Source organism: Sander lucioperca, chromosome 11, assembly GCF_008315115.2.
Source record: "Sander lucioperca isolate FBNREF2018 chromosome 11, SLUC_FBN_1.2, whole genome shotgun sequence".
Lineage (NCBI taxonomy): Eukaryota > Metazoa > Chordata > Actinopteri > Perciformes > Percidae > Sander > Sander lucioperca.
The window spans coordinates 38543195-38563569 of NC_050183.1; the positions used below are offsets into that span (position 1 = coordinate 38543195).

Below are 20375 nucleotides of genomic sequence, written 5' to 3' on the forward strand. Positions count from 1 at the left end.
ATACAAAAGACAAGTATAATTTAAAATAAACTTTGTGAATTTATTGTTTTATACTTACTCTTACACATCATACAATCCTAAATCTTTAAAGAAAAACAAAATAAAAAAAGATATCTGGTGGTGTTTCTGGGGGACTGGAGTGCCAAGGAACAAGAACTACAGCTCTGTGAACATTGTAGATTTCATTTGCTGTCCCTCAAGCTCATCTTGAAAAGACAGAATGAATCAAGTCATCGTCATTTGTCTTTACTTCTGCAGTAAAACTCAATTTCAACCAGACTCATCACAATGGACAGGTTCATCATTATCATCACTCAAAACCCTCGCATGATGAAGACATTGATTATGAAAGGTTGTGCTGAATATGGGATTGAAGACATCAAAACTCTACAGAAGCAACACAACAGAAGGAAGAAAAACGTATATGTACTGATTATATCTAGATTATTTCGGTTTGGTTGCCCTAATTGCTGGTGCCAAGTTCTTCATCACAAACAGTCAAAACAATATGTGATCCAAATGTCCCTACTAACTACATGGAAGGGAAATGGGCTTTCACCCAAAAACATAGTCAATATCAGAGCCAAGTAGTTTGATAAATGACATTGCAGCTGATTATGTGAATTATGGTGGTTTACATTCAAACTGCCCATGTTTATTATGAAAATAGGGGGTGGGGGTTTGATATGAGCAGTCAATAGAAAACAAATGTGTGTAGATCGTGAGTTCACGGTTTACACACCTGAACAATCATCCCCAGTTAAGGACTTTTACTCTGAAAGGACTTTCAATCTGTAAAGGAAAACAAAGCATTTTGTAGGTGACAATATTTTGTAATGGTCAACCCAGCAGGCAAGCTTGAATACTCTGAATATATAAGATACACCTTAGGGAACATCGAACTTGCAGAGCTGCTCCAACCACCTGAATACGACAATATTTAAAAACTCCTTCTGAATTTCAAGTTTCCACCAGTGGTAATTAAATCACAGTCAGGGGCTTGAGATGCCCAACTTATCCTGGGTAAATACTCTCGGTGTTGGCACGCCTAGTCACAAAGCTATTTACATGTCCATCACCCACACTAGGATTTTAACAGGAATTATGATGAAGGCCAATTTTCCAATAAAAGGAGCCAGAACTAAACACAACCAGGTCCAACGTGATATTCTGTGTATACAGAAGGAAAAAGTCATTCATGTCCAATACATTCTGCATTGGCTTATTTTAAAAATACACACTCCACGAATTCCTTGCAACTTTTCTACAGCTCTTTCATAAATATTATATGATCAAGATCAAGCAACATTTACAAGGAAAGCTTTTGATAATCAAAAGATGAAACCTCAAATGCCCCTCTGCTCCTCACAAGAGGCCTTTTTAACTTTCGCTAAGCTATGAATAGACTTCAGTAACGGGATAAAAGCATGGACTGGGATACTGTGTAATTCCACAAGGTAAATAAAGCTTAAGGGGCTTGTTAACAATCGGACTAGTATCGTAGAATAGAAGCCACATGGCCTGTAGGAGATACTCATGGTAGAGCCAACTACTAAACATACTTTGGACATTACATGGGCAGATGATGTGGTTAATAACTTGTAAATAAAAAGATGGGGGGAAAAAAAACAACAACAAAAAAAAAAAAGTGCCATTTGTGGCACATTCATTTTTTGGGATAATTATGAAAAGCACTTTTATACACATAGTACTATTCTTCGCCTTAGTCCCCCACCTTTATTACTTGGCAAAAATCTACATTAAGATTATACTATATGAATAGGAGCCATATGGTATTTACATTTGGAAGAACATTTTTTTAAAGTAGAGTCCTGTTAACTTGAACCTTAGGGTTCTAGCCATGCATTGTGCTACTGCTGTGTGGCTTTTTTGAACATTCTAGCTTCATTTCAAACGGTTACCAAACAGTAACTCATTTGTTGGACTGCACACATGCAGGTAAGATTGATCTTCCTAGAAGAAGCTAGCTAGAGGCGATCTTCGTAGCAAGGACTCGTCTGAATCTGAGCACATTGTAAAAAGCACAGCACGCAACTCCGTAGCACTGCGACAACCCTTACTTTAGCAGAGCAGAAGGTGTGTCAATGTGTAGAGTCACTGCGACCCAGGTCAGTTTTCATTCAGCATGTGTCAGTGGTCTGCTGGTGGTTAGAGAAACAGGGAGCTTCACTCTGACTCCATAGAACAGAAAAGGGAAAACAGAACGTCTCATCAATCAGGCAATTTGTTCAGCGAGCCTGCTATACAGATCAAATATAAACTGCAAATGACCCAGATGCTGAACAAAACTGAGTAGGTGTGGCACATTATTTTGTGCTCTGCAGTTGACACACTTTGTTGTGCTTTGTTTCCAAAATCCAAAACTATGGACATTTTACTGCACGATTGTAACTGTAACGGCGGCTTAACTGGACTCTACTCTTATCATGTCAGAGCTTGTGTATCTTTTATTCAATGGTTATATAATCAAGATGGAATTACCTAAATATAATTGAAAAGGTTAAGTGCAAACCTTAATGATTTGCTGACACATGCTGCCAATCCTCCAGCACAGACCAACCAAACGATAAAAAATAAATAGAATGCAATCACACAATTCAAGCTAACTACAATATATTAATATAGATCTTCTGATGTCATACGCTCATTAAAACAGAAAAAAAACGAAAAAAAAAAAAAAAACAGAATTCAATCACTCGGTTAAGTCAAGGTTCTCAGTTCCCCCTACCCTTGCCCTCCCCTACCTTTCCCGTCCAATAACTGTTCATGCACCCAATATCAGTATGATAAGTCAATATATCAAAGAGAAACGTTTCTGGAAAATGCTGAGACTTGGGAGTTCAACATATGGTGACCAATAGAGAAAAGGTAAGAGGAGGTGGGAAGGAGAAAAAAAAATCTGCCAATTTGACAAGAAGTTGACATCATTTTCAGTCGGGGAGGAAAAAAAATGTATATTCTAAAAGCCCTTAAAAGGTCTTGCAGATACATGAAATCTCCCAGTTAGGTTTTTTTTTTTTTTTTTTTAAACTTGTTAGACCTTCTTAAATTGACCTCTGTGTCATTAACCAGGCTGCGACACATTCCTCAACAGCTTACCCGTCTCATTTCAACAGCCTTACAGGGATTGTATAAAAAAAACAAAAAAAACACGATCCCCCAAACAAAAAGGGGTAAAATCAAAGGTCTTCCCTTCCCACAGCCACACTAATGTCAACCAGGCCCCTATGGCTCTCTCCCTGACCCCCCCCACACACACACACACACACACACACACTCACTCACTCACACACACACACACACACTCACTCACTCACTAGTGGAGAGAGAGGGAGATGCTAGTAAGGGAAGCGTCTGGACAGTGGCTGCAACCTCACCACCCCACCCCGCCTGTCTTAGTCTACCATGAACAAATGAAGCCATGATATCAGGTGTTTTCATCCAAGTTGCCATTGTTCAAATTCACAAAGTCAGAGACTTTTTTTTTTTTTTGCACTCAGTCCTCATAACTTCTGAATTTTCTCAGCCACCACGATGGGGTTCTCCTTGCGTATGCGGGCAGCAGCTGCACTCCGGTAATCATAGGGACAGTCGTGTTTGTCAGAATAACGGTGAATGGCACAGAACAGGTTCCCGCAGCGACAGTCAAAACCTTCGGCAAAGAGAAGCAAACATGGTCAGTCAACATAAACGCTTTATTACAGACATCGCTGCACATTTGAAGAGTTTGCAAACAAATTCTTGTATGGAGGACAAGGAATAGGAAGCACTGCTGCACTGACCTCTATGGGTTGAAAGGTTCATATCAGTTGATCAACACCAGAGTATATTTGATCTTTAACTGCTTTTAAACTGGGCATATTTTAGAATATTTAAAATATTGCACAAAAATGCCCCTTAAACAGAGTAAAACAGAACATAATTAAAGGTCAGCAACTCAGCTCAGAATTTGACTCTACCCTGAGGGTACTACTATTATCAGACACATTTTCAAATAGTTTTTGTTCAGGGATCATGCATAAAATAAAAATTCACTATTCGACAGCAAAATGGCGACTGAAGCCTCCTTTGAGGTAATACATTTTGACCAAAAGGTGGAGGCCAGCAGTACGCTGTGAAATGCCTTGGACTGTGGAATGCACCACTAACCTGCAGTATGTTGCTCTCCGTAGCAAGAAAAAAAACATTACACTAACACTGACAGGGAGATGGATCTTGTTCTTGTGATCTTGGAATTACAGGCTTTTTAGTCAATGTTAGTGATGCTTTTTAGGTAGAAGCAACATGACTAAATTACCATGCTGGAGTCAAAGCTCGCATATGACGTGGCACATATTTCAAAACCTCCCCAACTGTTATCTATTGTGTTTGTGAGACACTGAAAGGCAGGAAGTATTTGATCAGCAGCATCGAAATCAGAAGTAAGATGACTCTTCTTTCTCAGTAGCCAGATTCTTGATAACCCCCCCTCCCCAAAAAACAAAAGCACATTGTCTTGTAGAAGTTCAAGGGACTGAGTTCACAAACGGTGTCATCTCCTTGACTGCTTATTGACAAGGTTTATGACTCATGAACATCTAAACCATCTCTACTCAGTATGAATGTGTGCAAAATTCTTCTCTTCCTTACCAGTGAGGCCTACTTTCTTCCGGCAAGAAAAGCAGCGGTTCTTTTTCTTGTTTTTATCTGGAGTTTGGTCATTATCAGACAAAGCCTGTGCTGCTTCCCCTACTGGCTCTGGTGAGGGGGAAAAACACACCAAAAAGCACAATGGTCACAAAACAATCGGTACTTGTTCAAAAATAAGCTGCCCCTGATTTCTGCGATGTTCACCTGAGCTGCTGCTAGTACCCTCCTCTTCTCCCTCCTCAGCCTCCGCTCGATCAGAGTCTACAGCTCCCGAATCCTGGGAGATGCTCATAGCGGTCATCTGTTGAGTTACTGGGCTGGGAGAGCTGGGACTGACACCACAACAACAAACACAAAAGATTTCAGACAACAGATTAATTACATTCTAATTCAAAAACTGAATTCAAACAACTCTTGTTGCCACCCAGAATGACTTATAAAAAGGCATTTATGGGAAAATGGAGTGAACACAAAACAAACAAAGTTTAAAAAGGTTTGTCCATTCACATTTTTGCCATTTTGAATCTGTTTTATTCTTGTTTTTGGCTGCATTCATTTTGTGTGGTGACTGACTACAACTTTATTGGATCTGTTTCAGCACGCTCCCTGTAAACTACTTTGGGAAATGCCTTTGAAGAGCTATCGCTATCAACTTGACAAGACACAAGCAGCTACAGACAGGCAGGGCATGCAAGAAGCGGGACAGCGCGTACATACAGGACACAGCAAAACTGTCCATGATTACATTATGCAGAAAGATCACATGCAAATCCATCCTGATAACTCCTGAATTTCATCACCCTGGAAACAAATGTTTGGATTTCTCTGTAGACAGTGTTTAATAAATAAACCCATTACAGGAACAACTTATCTGATAACTTGGTTCATAATAATGTTGGTAATCTGTATTTTCCAGGACACTTCGTAATGTAGGCATTGGTCTTATGATAATACAATACAGTTACTGCACAAATATTAAATTCAATAGTCGTCTATCTGATTTTCTTTCTCTTCTATCTACCCTGGTCTAATTGACCTTATTTGTTTGGTTTCTTTCCAGCAAATGACAGTTACATCTATAACAAAACAGCAACAGAAAAGTATGTTTAAACTATATATAAAAACAGCCTTATGGAACTCCAAGACATCATCTTCATCTTCAAATGCTTTTCTCACCAATCACACAATATATTTGAAAATTCACAAAGAATTATTTATTGGCATACCTAAAGCAAACCATACAAGAGCTCTTACAAAAGGCTTAATTACAGAAAATAAACGAGGCCTGCAACAAATAATCAACATTATGCAGCAGTTTTAAGAACAGGCCCTCAAGCAAGTCTTTAAAACACAGAACATTAGTCTTCAGCTCTTTCTTTTAGTGTCAACTTTAAACAACAGACCTCTATGGTTCTTTTTATTCTGCCTAACTGCCTTTGTTAACCGTTAGGAAAAAAAAAAAAAAAGTGCTTATACTTAAAACCCTCCAAAAATATCACAAGACTGGGTACAAAAATGGCAAAACAAACAACACAAAGCAAGCAATGGTTAGTACTACCCAATGACTAGCCATCCAGACGAAATACATAACAGTACCGATTTACTGTTATTTATAGTTTGAGGACTCCTTCCCATCTGTCAGTCAACGTACCTGCTCGTTTGTTCCTCAGGTGGGGTTCCTGCCACCTCTGTACTGGGCTCTGAGGTTGTACTACTCTCCACAGTCACACCAGCTGAGCCCGCCGATCCTGCCGGTGATGTAGCAGCTGGGTGGGGACAGAACAGTGTGATGGCACCAACAACACAGAACCTGTTGTTTCGGCCCTGAACATGGATGACTTTCCATTTGTTTCCAAGTATCTTAGTAAAAGCCATTCATTGCCCGTGTTTGTCTAACATGATCAGATGTGTTTTGAGTTAATGTGAAACAACAGATGGGGAGATGTCACTCTCTTGCTTTGCTGATGCCATAGCGTAGGCAGCTACTGCTACCTCTGTTCTCCAACCCCTTTTAGCAAATCAAGTGCCTCTAATGACTGTCCAGTTTGTTTTGGACTGACCCTGTATTCCAAGTTCCTGGCTTTCCCACCTAGCAGACCCAAATCTAGCACGCCCCTGATTTTTTATAGGTCATGTCTCTCCCATCTTCCTACCTTTCTCTCCTGGCGGGCTGGATCGCCCCCCTCCCTGTTGTCTCTGCAGGTGTTCCTTGTAGCAGACCGAGCACATGCCGTTGGTGCGGGGGTTACCATAGAAACCACATCCCATAGTGCAAAGCATTGGCACCTGCGTCTGATTGGTCTCCTGAGCCATGCTCTGACAGAGGGGGCAAGGGGGATGGGAGAGGATATTCCTGAAAATGGGGTTGCAGAAGTTAGTCAAAATGATTAGCAGTCCCTATTTGATTACATGGTTATTCATATTTTTTGGAGCTAAAAGAGTTTGGAGACTGGCATTGGAGCATGAGAGTGGAGTTGAAGAAAATGTGAGTAACTTTGGGAGCTAAGGGGTTATGACCTATTCATTACCGCTGTAATTAAGGTTTATCAAACAGGTTCATACCTTCAAACCAAAATTAAGTCCAACACCAACAAGTCTTAAAAGACTTATCACACTTAACAGAGAATTTAGTCAATGTTTCTAAATTAACATGAAAGACAAAAAATAATCTCAGACATTAATGGCAAAACACTACAGCAAATAAACACAAAATAAAAATGATCACTTAATAATGTAATGCTCCTCCTGCAACATTGTTGGGCAATGCGCCAGGAGTTTTGAAAGTAGCACGCTATGGCATTGTGCACATCAATGAAAACAAAGGTACAAAGAGACGTGCTCAGTTCCACTGAAAAAAGGCAAATAAGGTTACAGTCTGCGAAAACACAAGCTAGCTCAGCTAACGTTAGTTTATGCTTTCTTCCGCCGCACAGCAAGATATGTTTTGTCAGGACAAAGTTACCAAAAAAAGAAACAAAAGCTGAAGACATGTCTACACAAAACCACCCAGAAAACTTTAACGAAATCCTAAAATCAAGCGATGACCGGGCAAACATTAACGCTACGTTGCTTAGTCAAGCTAAACAACTTACAGCTGACCCCAGTTTGAGTTTGTCCGCAGCAGAAAACAATTGGCGTCCTATCTATGCTTGCATAGCTCAAAGCAAACACTGTAACATTAGCAAACAGCCTCGCTGGACGTGAATACAAATACAAAGAGAAGAATACAACTCGCTTGGTAGCCTACCATCATGATGAAACTCAAATAAAAAATTAAAAGTACAGCGCCCTTAGCGACAGACTGTAAACAAATAGTGTGTTTTAAATCGAATAAACGCAAGTGTTAGCAGGCTAGCGTTAGCTGACCTGCTAGCATAATCAGCCAGCCCAAAAACAGTGCGCTTGCCGACAGTGTCCTAGCTGGTTTTAAATCAGTTCCGCACAGCGAGAGTCTCTCATTGCGGTGTAGGATGAAGAAAGTACCTGAAATACAAGGTACCGGGGGCTGTCGACGACCTTGGGCTTCAGATTTGTATAAATTGTGTCCCCAGCAGAGCTCGCGGCCTCCTACCCAGCGCTACCTCCCGACATTCGAAACAACGACCATGACGTCATCCTCAGCATCGATTCAGCCTTCAGTCAGTCAGGCCAACATAGCAAAGTCCAGCACCCCACCACAAACACCATGACAACAAAACCACTCCGAAATAACACTTTTAGAAATGTATTCAAACGAGACCCCAACACTGTGCTGTGTCATTTTTTTTTTTATTGACAGTTTATTAGCTGCTTCCATATAGGCATCAAGGTTCAGACACAAAACACTGAAATTAATACTGCAAATCTAAAAAAACAAATGAATACACTATAAACACACTATGAACTCAACATATCATTACATTTGTATATCGGTTTTATTTTATATTTATTTGTTTTATTTATTTTATTTTAGGCACTATCAAAAGTCTTTGAAACATCAGTATGGGCACATACATAGATTAATCTTAAACAAATGTAAAAATGCTTACATCTTTTTGGATAAATTAAAAAAAAAGTGCACAAGTATCTAAATTCTCTACAGCAACAGGTCAGAGCTTTCAGTCATGATTAAATTCCATTAACTTCTACATCACAAATGTAGTGTCATTAACTAATAAAAATGTAGTGCATCATCATGAAAAAAAAACATGACTACATGAATTTAAGGCCTCTGTCATTAAAGCAAGCAGATAGATATGTTTTTTTTTTTTTAAATGGTCCATCTACAGTAAACACCGGTCTTCTGTCACCACATTGATTAACTCATGGAGAAACACAACCGTTTTCTCTAGTTGTGCGGTCCGCTCTGCTTCATCAACACATCTCCCTCCACCTTCTCAGTGACCTGAGGAGCAAAAGGTCCCACCAGCCAGTTGAGTGGTGTATTGTGTAGAAGATATTCCATTACACCATCCAGAGACTGCTGAACCTGGGAACAATAACAAACTAGTGTCACTACAACATAATCAAAACAAATGCTTAAAAATATGCTAAGCTTATTGTGGGGAGGAAATACTGAGGTTTTCTATTTGTAGTACATTACTAATCACAACATTAGCTTGACTGTCCTAGTTTCATAAATGCATCTGAATGAGCAGACACCCCTGATAATGGATGTTTGTTTATGAAAAGTATGCAGGAATTTCAAGCACCAATATAAAGGTAATGGAAGGACTACATGTGGTAAGTGATGGCATTGAAAAAAAAAAATGTAATTTAGCCACGCTGATGCAGCAAAACAAAGACAAAGTGGTGCAATTAGTACTTGGATCAGATGGTGACGGCTGCGCTCCAGAAGGAGGGGTGTGATAGTGCTGGTGTTCCCCAGAGAGGAGTGCAGTTCTTCTGCTGATCGCCTTGCGCTGGTAAGCTGGTCCTGGACTGCACCTGGCAGACCCTGAGCGCTTGACACCACATTGGAGCATGCTGACCTCAGCTGATCACTCAGACCATGCACCATGGAGAGGACTCGCCATTCCAGCTGCTGTGAACAGAATGTGGAAATGAAAATGGAGACAAATGATGAACATTAGCATATTAAAAAATATAGCTGTAACATATCAATTCCTCCCAATTGCCTTCCTTTCCATTGGCCAAGGTAGTTTCCCCATCCCAATCCTGATGACACAATGTATCCCTCCTACTCCACGTACATTTGTGCAACATGGCATCATGACTTTGCGTAAACATACATGCCACTTTCCTAAAGCCAAATGGCGTGTTATCTGTACGCATTTTGAGCTATCCACGTGTATGTCTACGCTGTATACAGCGGATGTAAACATACACACCACATGGCGTTGCCACGTGCCGTGCAATCACGAGAACAACGTCACACGCATGTAAAAAAAGAAAAAAAAAAAGTTGGGTTTAGGGAAAGAACATTGGGAAAGGCTTTAGTAACACTAAAAAACGACAAAAACATGACGATGACCAACGTCACGCGCTTAGGGAAACAATAAACGGTTGGGTTTAGGAAAAGAACATTGGGGAAGGCGTTATTAAAAAAAAAAAAAAAAAAAAAAAAGGTTGACAAATGCCACACGTGGGACGCAAACTCGGCCCTTCTGAGTGAAAGTCCTGTGTTTTACCCATCCGCCACCCCAACCAACCGCCGTCCTTTCATACTACTCGCTACGGCGATAATTCACATGTAATGTAGGTCAATGGAGGTCAAACGGTGTTGATAAACACGCTAAAAAACGATTATGCGTCTTTATAACACGCAAAAACGGCATACGAATTGGCGTGTCATACACACGCCACTTTGTGAGATCAGTCTGCGTTTGAGGGAGCATTACAATAAAATGTCAGCCTCTAAAATACAACTCAGCTTTATTGCTAATTTCAGCACTCTTGTTTTGTTGTTATCCCTGTCATGCTCTAATATTTCTTTCATTTGTTTAAGTGGTATTCCAAGTCACTTTGGAGTATACATGCTGCATATGTGCAGTACATACTGTACATTGTAAATGCTGTCAAATGCAAACATAATCTGGTTAGAACCCATTAAGTCAATTCCCAAATGCTTCAGCCCTGACCTCAGCCTCATCTCTGGTCCCATCTGGCTCTGACTCAGTCTGTCCAGCTCCAGCCTGCTTCTGCTTCCACTCTGTCCAGCGCTGCAGCAGCTGCTCGGAGGCTCCTCCTATCTGGTTACTGGCGGTACCCATACTGGTACGGGCGCTCTCTAGCAGGTCCAGAGTACTGGTAATCTGAGCCACTGTAGTATAGGTGGCATCCCTGGCATGTCGGGCACGGACCAGGGACTGCTGCAGGGCTCGCTCCTGTATTTTTGCAGAGAGTTTCCCCAAGCGGACAAAGTAGCTGGGGCTTGCCGACGGGGTAGTCACCTCACTGGTGACAGGTTCAGCCACAGCAGCTGAGAGAGAATATTATTAATCATATCATATGTATTCAAAAGAGATGTTTTTGTGTTGTAGAAATTTAAATATGGCATTAAATATTTTGGTACGAGCACAAAGGTGGGATTATAATACTGTTATATAATATAATGTATAATGTATAATGTTATAAATATACAATTTTGCCAACTCTTGAAAAAGGATAATCCAAAAAAACAATACACCAGCCATTATTAATCTCTCCTTATGTCTTTTAGTTTTAACTGCTTTGTCAAGACACACACTGGAGGAACTCAGTATATGTACATTCTTAATGGCATGGGCTGGTGGTTGTTTTTAGTGACTGGCTCCCTCCTACTGTGCTAACTGGTGCATCTATTCCAAGTTGGACTACTTGACTCTGACAGGGTTAAAGCACATCTGCTCAAGAGAGACAAAAAGACTTGAGAGGCACCTCACTCCCAACGGTCATCTGTCTGTGGAAGCTAAGCGATATGCAGAGTGACACTGTCTCCTCTCTGTGCCTCTGTTAAAAGCCACAGTAACCACTGAACAAATCCAAAATCCCCTGAGTACTGATATTATGGGCACTTTGCTGCTGATAACAGTTGCAATTGCATCTTTTTCATATCCATGAAGAGGATGGCCACTGCTATATTGGATTATGGCAGGTTGTCATGATAACATGACATCACAGTAGCAGGTGTCAAAGCTGTGAGTGTTGGAAATTGTAGGTGCTTTATGGGCCAAGTTAACAGAGGGGAAGTTCACTGGAATGCCTCCCTCTCTATGAATAGCATTGACCATTCATGTGTTCAGACCCATTCACTGTGGTAGAATTTAACAGTTTTATCACTATCAGCCTATCTCGCCACATTACCTTGTGTTGAATTTATAATAATAATAATAATTCATTTGGACAGTCTCATCAAATTTGCTGTGTGATATATACGTAGTTCAGTGAAGCAAGGACACAATGTTGGCTACTGACTCTCATAGTAAATGGCAAATAGAGCAAATGCCATCATTCACACATATTAATTATGGAATAAATTAATTTTCAGTAAATGGCAGTAATGTTAGGCTAATCATTGTGCTTAAACTTTAAAATGTTCCTCTTTAAAGCAAAACTGTAGCATTATTAATGATGAACTGAAAGTAGATGTAATACCACTGCCATGTGCTTTGCATATGCCAGTGTAGAACTAAATACTATTCTTTCCTATTTATATTTTGATTGCAAGTGCAAATGTAAAAAGTATAAAAAAAGGGCCAAAAATCTGATTAAGGTGGTATAGCACATCTCGAATGGCAAATTAAGGAATGAAAGTAATCGTTTTTGTTTTTATGAAATATATTAAAAGATACATTCTGTGATCCGAATGTAAACAACAGCCCCACCTCCAAAATTCAAAACATAGGGTTGGAATAATTCCCACTGATTTCCAGAAAACCAACTAAATCAAATTTAAAAGTGCTTTGTTACTATTAAAGTTTTGTTTCCATCAGCATTATTTATGAAGCATAATTAATTAATTCCAACTGCAGCCTTGTTTCAGCTTCATTTGATCCAACTGTCAAAACACACCTGTCTATACCTCAGCAGTAGCCATATGGGTTTATCACCTCCCCTGGTTTTTATGGACTGATTATGCTTTACACATCGAGGAGGATAGCTACTGACCCAGCTCCCTCTCAGTGAGCGGTAGATTCTGGTCAACCCAGACCTCGGATTGGCTCAGGGCCAGGCCCATCCCACTGCTGACCATCTGGCCCATCCTGGTGCCCATGGCCGTGAAGATACCTCCGCTGACCGCTGCCCAGGTCAGCCCGACACCGCCCATCACAGCCCCCACCACAGCATCTTTGGCCCCTGCCACCGACTGGTACACCATACCTACTGTGTCCGACACCACCTGAGAAAGAATGAGCAGATTATGAGTCATGCTTGGAGAGAAATGGTGGTGCTATTATGCAATTTCTACATAGCTCTCATATGACATTTGAGACAATTTAACCTACAAGGAGCAGTTAACAGAGTAAAGTGAGGACATCCTGAGTGTTTTATCCCACTTATACCATGGCCATATAAAAGGAAAAATGAGACTGTGGTCAAATTATCTTTTTTTTTTTCCAGTGTGTGTTATTTATTATTTATTTTTTTTAACAGTAACTATTCACATATTGTGTAAGTGTAAGCGCTGTTGCTATGGTTATCTGGAGTGTAATTCACCTTGTGGACTTATTTAGAAGGCTAGTTAATAACAGAGTGATGTTTGAAGTGTCTTGACACATGAATGTGTAAGTTATTAAACATGTTATAATATATGGGCTGTTACTCTGTAAAACAACCTAGTGTGATAAAGAGATCATTAATAAATGCAAATGCACAGTAAAAAGGTATTTCTTGACTGCATTATTTCTATCAGACCTCGTCCGCTGGTTGGTGAAGAATCGGCAGCTTCTCTTCCATCTTACCCAGTCCTTTCAAGGCGTACTCATTTACTGTAGCAACTGAAACAAATACATAACAGAAATTCACTAATAATTTAAGAGGAACAAGATTACATGTTCTTAAAATCAAAAGAATCCTCTGCTAACTCGATCAGTGGGAAGTAATACCAAGGGACAAAAAGGGTTGTTTTAGGTTTACCAGAATTGAAAGGGTTTACAGTTTTTGCCGATTGCTTACACACTGAAATCAAAAGTATTACACAATTATCAACACCTTACACTCAAGGAGCAAAATATTGGCCCAGATGTGCACCACTATACAGTAAGCACAACGTCAGCCTCACACTTTTTGCAAAACAATACACACAGTGATTTGCAAAACACTAAACACACTTGTATACATTAGACACAGAAGTATATCATGATGTCACTTCCTTGCAATTCCAAAGCACTGACTGTCAAATGACCACACCTATGAGCCAATCTGTGAAACACAGCCATCGGGTGCGTAAACACGTGATTGCTTAATTATAGACACACCAATCAGGTTTAGGCACTATAAAAATGCAGCAGGTAATTCTAGTATTTTCTGTACTATATTTTCAGTTGTTTGTAGATTTTTTTTTTTTACACTGTAATTGTAACCTGTACTGGATACAGTATTTTATGTTTGTCTGTTGTTTGCTGAGCTAACAGTGTTATGCACACTATTGTAGTACTGTAGCATGAAAACTGGGACATTGTTATGATTCTCCATGTTGACTGATTTGGGTATATGGAGTGAAATATATTATATTTTCCTCAGTCTGCAGCATTGGTCTGGTGTAGTGTTTGGTGAACTTATTGTATATTTGCACTTTCTCTGTGTACTTCATTTACAGTACTCTAATCACTAAGAAGTAGAATTGGTAAAAGTGATTTAGGTTAGCAACAGCAGTGGATAACTGGTTCAAACAGAATTAAGTCATATGTAACGTGTGTGTTTCATATGGTAACAAAATATGTTTTTTATAAATTAGTGTATAGTTTTTGCATGAGTGTTTAATTTTGCTAAGGGTCTGAGGTGTTCTGCTAATTGGGTGTGTGGTTGTGCTTATTATGTGTAGAGTTTTTTTTTTAAAAACGGTCCCCGTTTTCAAAATAGTGTTTAAGCAATTGAAAAAAAACGGTAAAAGGACACCTCCTGTAAAAGATTTGGAAATTCGGTTGTTAGAAGAAGAAACCTATTTTAATTCTGGTTTTATTCTAGCCCAGAGGTAACAAGTGGACATCAGTTTCACACTTGTAATGTGCAATATTATTTTATAGTACACCACCATTGCAAATATATTACATCAGGGGTCTTCAACGTTTTTTAAGCCAAGGACCCCTTAACTGAGAGAGAGACGGAGCAGGGACCCCCTACTATATATATTGTATAAAATGAAGTTGGATATTAAACTGGGCCTACAATAACTTGTAGGGTGTCCTAAAGCCTTTATACATACCTTTTTAGTGCATAGAATACTAAGCTATCAAAATAATAATTGTTGGCATGATTTTATAAGTAATATTTTAATTCTCAACATAAATGTGGCACAGTGAATCCTTTGGGATTAACTGTATCTGTGGATGGCTACCTTAGTGACAGCGTTACCTATAGGCCAGTAAGCCCATCATCAGTGGAGATTTATATTTGCTAATAATATGTTGGATTCATGTAAAGACTTTTTAATTTTTGAGAAAACAACAAAACAAAAAATAACAATAATTTGGAGGCCCCCCTGCAGTGACTCTGAGGACCCCCTGTTGAAGATCTCTGTATTACATCATATTCTGCACAGAGAGAAGAACTCACGCTGTGGTTCTATAATGTCCAAAAGAGGCTTGGATCCCGTGGTCGCAGCTGCTCCCAGGGTTCGGACCCCACTCTCTGCTGCATCCATCACTCCCTTTAGTAAGGGCACACTGTCTTTGGTGCTACTGTAGGCGTTGGAAACCACCTCGCAAGCTGAACTGACCAGAGGCAAATTGCTCAATCGGGAAACAACATTCTAGGATTAAAAAAACCCCCATTAGTGACATTGAAAAGAAATTGTGAAATACAATACTGCCTGTGTAAAGTTAAACTCTTTTCAGCACAGAGTTTAAGGGATAATGATTGATTCCCCACAGTGGCTTATCAAGCGTCAAATTAGTTCATAATATGCCTCGGTTTGGTAATATGTGTCATTTTGGGTCACAGTGCTCCTTACCTGCTGGTCTCCATTAGCAGGTTGTGCTGCTGCAGCTCCAGTCTCATTAGTCTTCCCGCTGTCTGCCATTCCGACTGCTGGATTCAATCTCTGACATGGAATATAGAGTGTCAGACACAGAGATTCACCTCACATTGCTTGGTATGCATGATGAAATACATCTCTGATATTCTTTGTTTAAGTGGCTGATATACTTTATCTTGCAGAGAAGAAATGTCTTGTGAATGTGGAAATGGAATCACTGTTCTGCCAGACAGTTTAAGAATATGGGCAGAATGTTAAATTCATTTGTCAACACTATGATGCAATGAGGATGAAACTGCACTTAAAAAAATAAAATGGCGCAGCCAAGCAAACACTTTAAGTCACCACACTATGTCAGAGTTGAAAGTTATGATATATTTGGAGTTTAGTTTTTTCTTGTTTGCTTCCCACAGCTATATTTTTGCATTTTAAAAACTATATAGCATCTTGAAATAATGACGTCTTAACATCAGAGGCTCGGCAAAATTTAGAATTTGCTTATAGAAAGAGTAATTAATGAGGCCAATGTTTGGTAGAGCAAGGCGAAGTATATACGCATGTGTGAGTTATACATTTAAACATTATCATTTTGACTTCTAGATCTAGTGACATCCCCACTGAGGAGTAAAACATGACTCTACAGTTTCATGATAATCTGTATGTCAAGGGGAATTTCAAGTTGAAATCATATTTTAGAAGTCTTGATGGCAGCATCACAGGAAGAAACAAGACTAATTTCTTCCTTCGATTTAGCGTCATACAGTACTTCAACTTCTTAGTATGTGTATACAGTACCCTGAAACAATCCGTGATCCTCAAGGCGATGCTTGCTTCAATGTGATTATTGCTATGACATAAAAGGAGAATAGAAATAACAAATTATGAGAAAGAATTCTGGGGATCCAGAAATTGGTCTAATTTGAAATTATGGATTAGACTGAAGAAAAAGCCATGAATAAAGGGTAAGAACTATGGACTACTAACTATGCTGGAGATTGATTTATTCACAAGATCACATGAAGGCATGCAGGCAAAATAGGCATAGATAGAATTTATATCAAGTGAAAATTCCTAAGTGAAATATTGAGCAATACTGTAAGTAGGCTATTTACTATTGTAGAAATAATTCTTTAAATAAAAACTAGGCCAAATGAATTACTCAAGTGAAATATTGCTTTAAGTGAAAACTACCCTAATCCATAAATAAAATGCCTTGAATTATAGTAATTGCCTTAAATACAAACTCAATCTAATACTTAATTGGGTCACAGAAAAGGGTCAAACAAATCCATAATTAATTCAATCATTTGTCCCATTATATATTCAGTTTCTATTCTTCTTGAAGTAAGGATGAGCAATTGTATGTCATTTTCAAATCAGCATTATGCTCAACTTCTCACAGGATGGAGGACATGGGTGAATGTCTTTTCTAGGAGTGGGTGATATGGATAAAATCCTCTATCATGGTATACTGTACTGTATGTAGCCTAATGTAAGACTGCAACTAACAATCATTTTTATTTTTTTATTAATCTGCTGATAATTTTCTTGATTAATTAGTTAATTTTCTTGATTAATCAGCTAAACTATACAATGTCAGAAAATAGTAAAAAATGGCCATCCCTGTTCCTCATGCTGACCCGTCCAATTGTTAGGTCAGTCAAACAGTCCAAAACACATATTTACATATCTCACATAGAGCTAAAACGATAAGTCAAGTAACTGATTAGTCAATTGAATCATCTTTATTTTTATTTGCAACTAATCAATTAGTTGTTTAAAACATTTGTCAAGAAAAAAAAAGCCAATTATGGTTTCCAATTAAGCTTCTCAATCATGAGGATTTGCTGCTTTTCTTTTTGTCTTATGTGATGGCAAACAGAATATCTTTAGGTATTTGGATTGTTGGCCAGAAAAAAAAACAAGCAACTTCAAGACGTTATCTTGTGATTTTTTATTATTTTCTGACATGTTATAGACCAAACCATTAATTAGAAAAATAACTGGCAGATGAATCAATAATAATAAAAAAACATGACGAAGAGATGCAAGTGAGGAGAGCAACGAGGGATAATAGCTGCGGTGCTCCCAACATGTGGGACGGCATCTGTTTGTGTGTTCTACCAGATGGCACAGGGAGACATAAGTGGACTCCACCTGTATTTATTGGAACACTGGTTGTTAACCATGATTGATCTGATGTATAGGGCAGATGAATCAAAGAAGGACATGGTCTATGTGATCATACTGCTGGGGAAACATGCCGCAGAAGCGTGAGGAGTGCAGCTGACCAGCTGTAACCTGTTGCCAACATGCAGTAAATGCTCAGGTAGATTATGTTACACATCCGCCTGACAGAAGAAACTATCCAGAAAACTACACTGAAGACATGCAGCTCCATCCATGGATGACCTTTACATAGAACTACTCTATTAATTTCACAGATTCTTTTCAGATGTCAGGGTGAATAAAATGCTCTCTGGTGTTTTCATGACCTGTGGTGTTCCACACTCTGCGTGATTGCAAATTGCAATTTATTGCAACAGCTTGGTTAAGCAACGTGTTGTTTTCTAAAAGAGGCAGTTGATGGCATCTTCACTGGCTTTATTACAAAGCAAAGTCTGACACATTGCTCCCTGCTATCAAGTCTGAGATGAAACCGAGATAATTTTTAGAGACACAGTACAGATTTATACGAGGAAGGCTGTTATGCAACACAAACTAAGCTGTTTGAGACTTTCGGAAATAATCATCTCACTAACAACTGGTTCCAGCAAAGCACTTATAAAAAGGCTATCTGGCCTCCTATTGCATTATAAGAAGTTGTGTCACATCCTCACAACGTTGAGCCACATCATCCCCTTTCAGAAAAGAGAAAGCTTGCTACACTCCCTTTGAAGCTGAAACATAATGTGACCTTTGATATTAATGGACAAGCTGGTACATCTCCAGGAAACTGTTGAGACACATGCCATAAGGGACAGTGTTGGAGCTGACACAAAAGAGAGATCACTACTAGTCATTGGGTTAAAGAGGCCTACAGCTATGCTCGATCCAGGAGACTATGCATATACCCTGATCTGACCGATTGAGATACGAAAGAAAGACATACTAATGTGTCATGCTTAACAAAAAGAGTAAATTAATCAAAGAAGGGAAGAGCTAGGTTCTTAAAGGTGGAATATATATTTCAGCTTTATGTAAAATAGTGTAGACCCAGATCAGTGAGATCAGATCCCAGATCAGTTTGAATGGGCGGAAAAGCATTTAGTCAGAGCCCAACCTGGAGGTTAGGGGTCACAAGATGATGACATACGATAGAATGTAAATAAACTTACATGTATTACAGTGTTCTTGTGAAAAATTGGACAATTAATTTTCTTCAGGCCTCTAAAAATCCCTCAAATTAAACAATTTGATAAGGGAAACAAACAACTATGTGCTGACATTGCTTCATTATAAGTGGTCACTGTCTTAGCACAATATTATGAGAAGCACATGCAAACTTCTCTGTGTTGGCATTCATTGGTATAATGTCCAGCTTCTAAAGAATGGAGCAAAAATAAGGTTTAACCGCAGCAGTCTTCTTACATGGTCAATGGTCAATTCTGCTGAGTGGATGATTTCGAACCCCTTTTACCTGCTTTTGAACACAACACGGTGTCTTCTCAAAAGGGGCGCTGCTACACAGCAGCTGTCATTTCTTCTAGTTAGCTAATGGTTGATGAACTTTGCCCCAGATGTTAAACTATGACTTGTTGTAAACGTTACTTCAGCAAACAACAACAACCCTCTTTTAATCGGATCCTCCTTGTTTATCATGACTTTTGGGCAAAAGCATTCCTCGACGTTAACGAGCAAAGTAAGTTATAGTTAGTGGTTTATCAGCCCTCCAAGGAAACGTTACGGTAAGTTAGCTAATTAACGTACTAGTTAGCTTAGCAATACGTCTTTGAGAAGTTAAGGATTGGTTTAAAAACAAAACAGCTGTCAAATCAGCCACTGACCTCACTGGCAGCCTGTTGCTCCTCTGTCCTGCTGTGACCTGCAGTATAACGTTGGTCAACGAACCGGTCCGGTCCAGCCCACAACAAGGCCTTTTTCTCTCGACTTGTTGAGCTAAAGCACAGTATGGGCAGAAAGGCGGAGTGAGGGATTGTCTTATAAACTTTTAACCAATTAAATCAAAGCACGGAAGTGAAAGTTAGTGGCTCAGTGGCAATAATACATCCATGCTCAGTGGCCACAGTTCTCTTAATACATCCATGGGCCACAGCCCACAGCTGTCATATCCATGGATGTATTATAAGAAGAGGTCACATCTGGTCAAAATAAATGTAAATAAATTCACATAAAAATCAAAATGCATACACAATTAACAAACCTGGTATTTTCATGTTATGTTTTTATTGCTGTAACGGGTATACGTGCAGTTTATTGTCCCAAATTCTCCATACAATGTCCTTAATTAATTATGAACCTGCTAAACCAGCTGTGCTACCCTAACCCTACCCTACCCCTAATCTTAACCTGTCTCAAATAAGACCCTCATCCTTTGGGACACTCAGTTTTTGGGAAATAATTTGGGACACTAAACTGCACGTAAGCC

The 20375-nt window shown here is 39.3% G+C and overlaps 2 protein-coding genes and 1 long non-coding RNA gene across 9 annotated transcripts; 1 reads left to right on the top strand and 2 right to left on the bottom strand.

Moving 5' to 3' along the window:
- Positions 1–19: 19 nt before the first annotated feature.
- zgc:77486 (uncharacterized protein LOC405808 homolog) lies at positions 20–8286 on the bottom strand. 2 transcript variants are annotated; one of them, XM_031318117.2, is made up of 6 exons: positions 8134–8286; positions 6804–7003; positions 6302–6416; positions 4855–4982; positions 4651–4758; positions 20–3673 (listed from the first exon to the last, which is right to left on the bottom strand). In XM_031318117.2, exons 2-6 carry the CDS (start codon positions 6961–6963, stop codon positions 3525–3527), a joined length of 660 nt encoding a protein of 219 aa, XP_031173977.1. In that variant the 5' UTR covers positions 6964–7003; positions 8134–8286; the 3' UTR covers positions 20–3524. The 2 variants fall into 2 exon arrangements, with proteins under 2 accessions (XP_031173977.1, XP_031173979.1); XM_031318119.2 differs by lacking the exon at positions 8134–8286 and adding an exon at positions 7743–7862.
- Positions 8287–8394: 108 nt separating this feature from the next.
- plin3 (perilipin 3) lies at positions 8395–19938 on the bottom strand. 6 transcript variants are annotated; one of them, XM_031318113.2, is made up of 10 exons: positions 19774–19913; positions 16562–16613; positions 15937–15988; positions 15743–15832; positions 15346–15541; positions 13486–13568; positions 12739–12970; positions 10731–11071; positions 9455–9673; positions 8395–9118 (listed from the first exon to the last, which is right to left on the bottom strand). In XM_031318113.2, exons 4-10 carry the CDS (start codon positions 15809–15811, stop codon positions 8978–8980), a joined length of 1281 nt encoding a protein of 426 aa, XP_031173973.1. In that variant the 5' UTR covers positions 15812–15832; positions 15937–15988; positions 16562–16613; positions 19774–19913; the 3' UTR covers positions 8395–8977. The 6 variants fall into 6 exon arrangements, with proteins under 6 accessions (XP_031173973.1, XP_031173976.1, XP_031173972.1 ...); XM_031318116.2 differs by lacking the exon at positions 15937–15988 and having other exon boundaries at positions 9455–9670; positions 19774–19914; XM_031318112.2 differs by lacking the exon at positions 15937–15988.
- On the top strand, positions 9899–10190 carry LOC116063246. Its single transcript, XR_004108221.2, has 2 exons — positions 9899–9938; positions 10054–10190. It is a non-coding gene; the product is annotated as an uncharacterized LOC116063246 (long non-coding RNA).
- Positions 19939–20375: the final 437 nt, after the last annotated feature.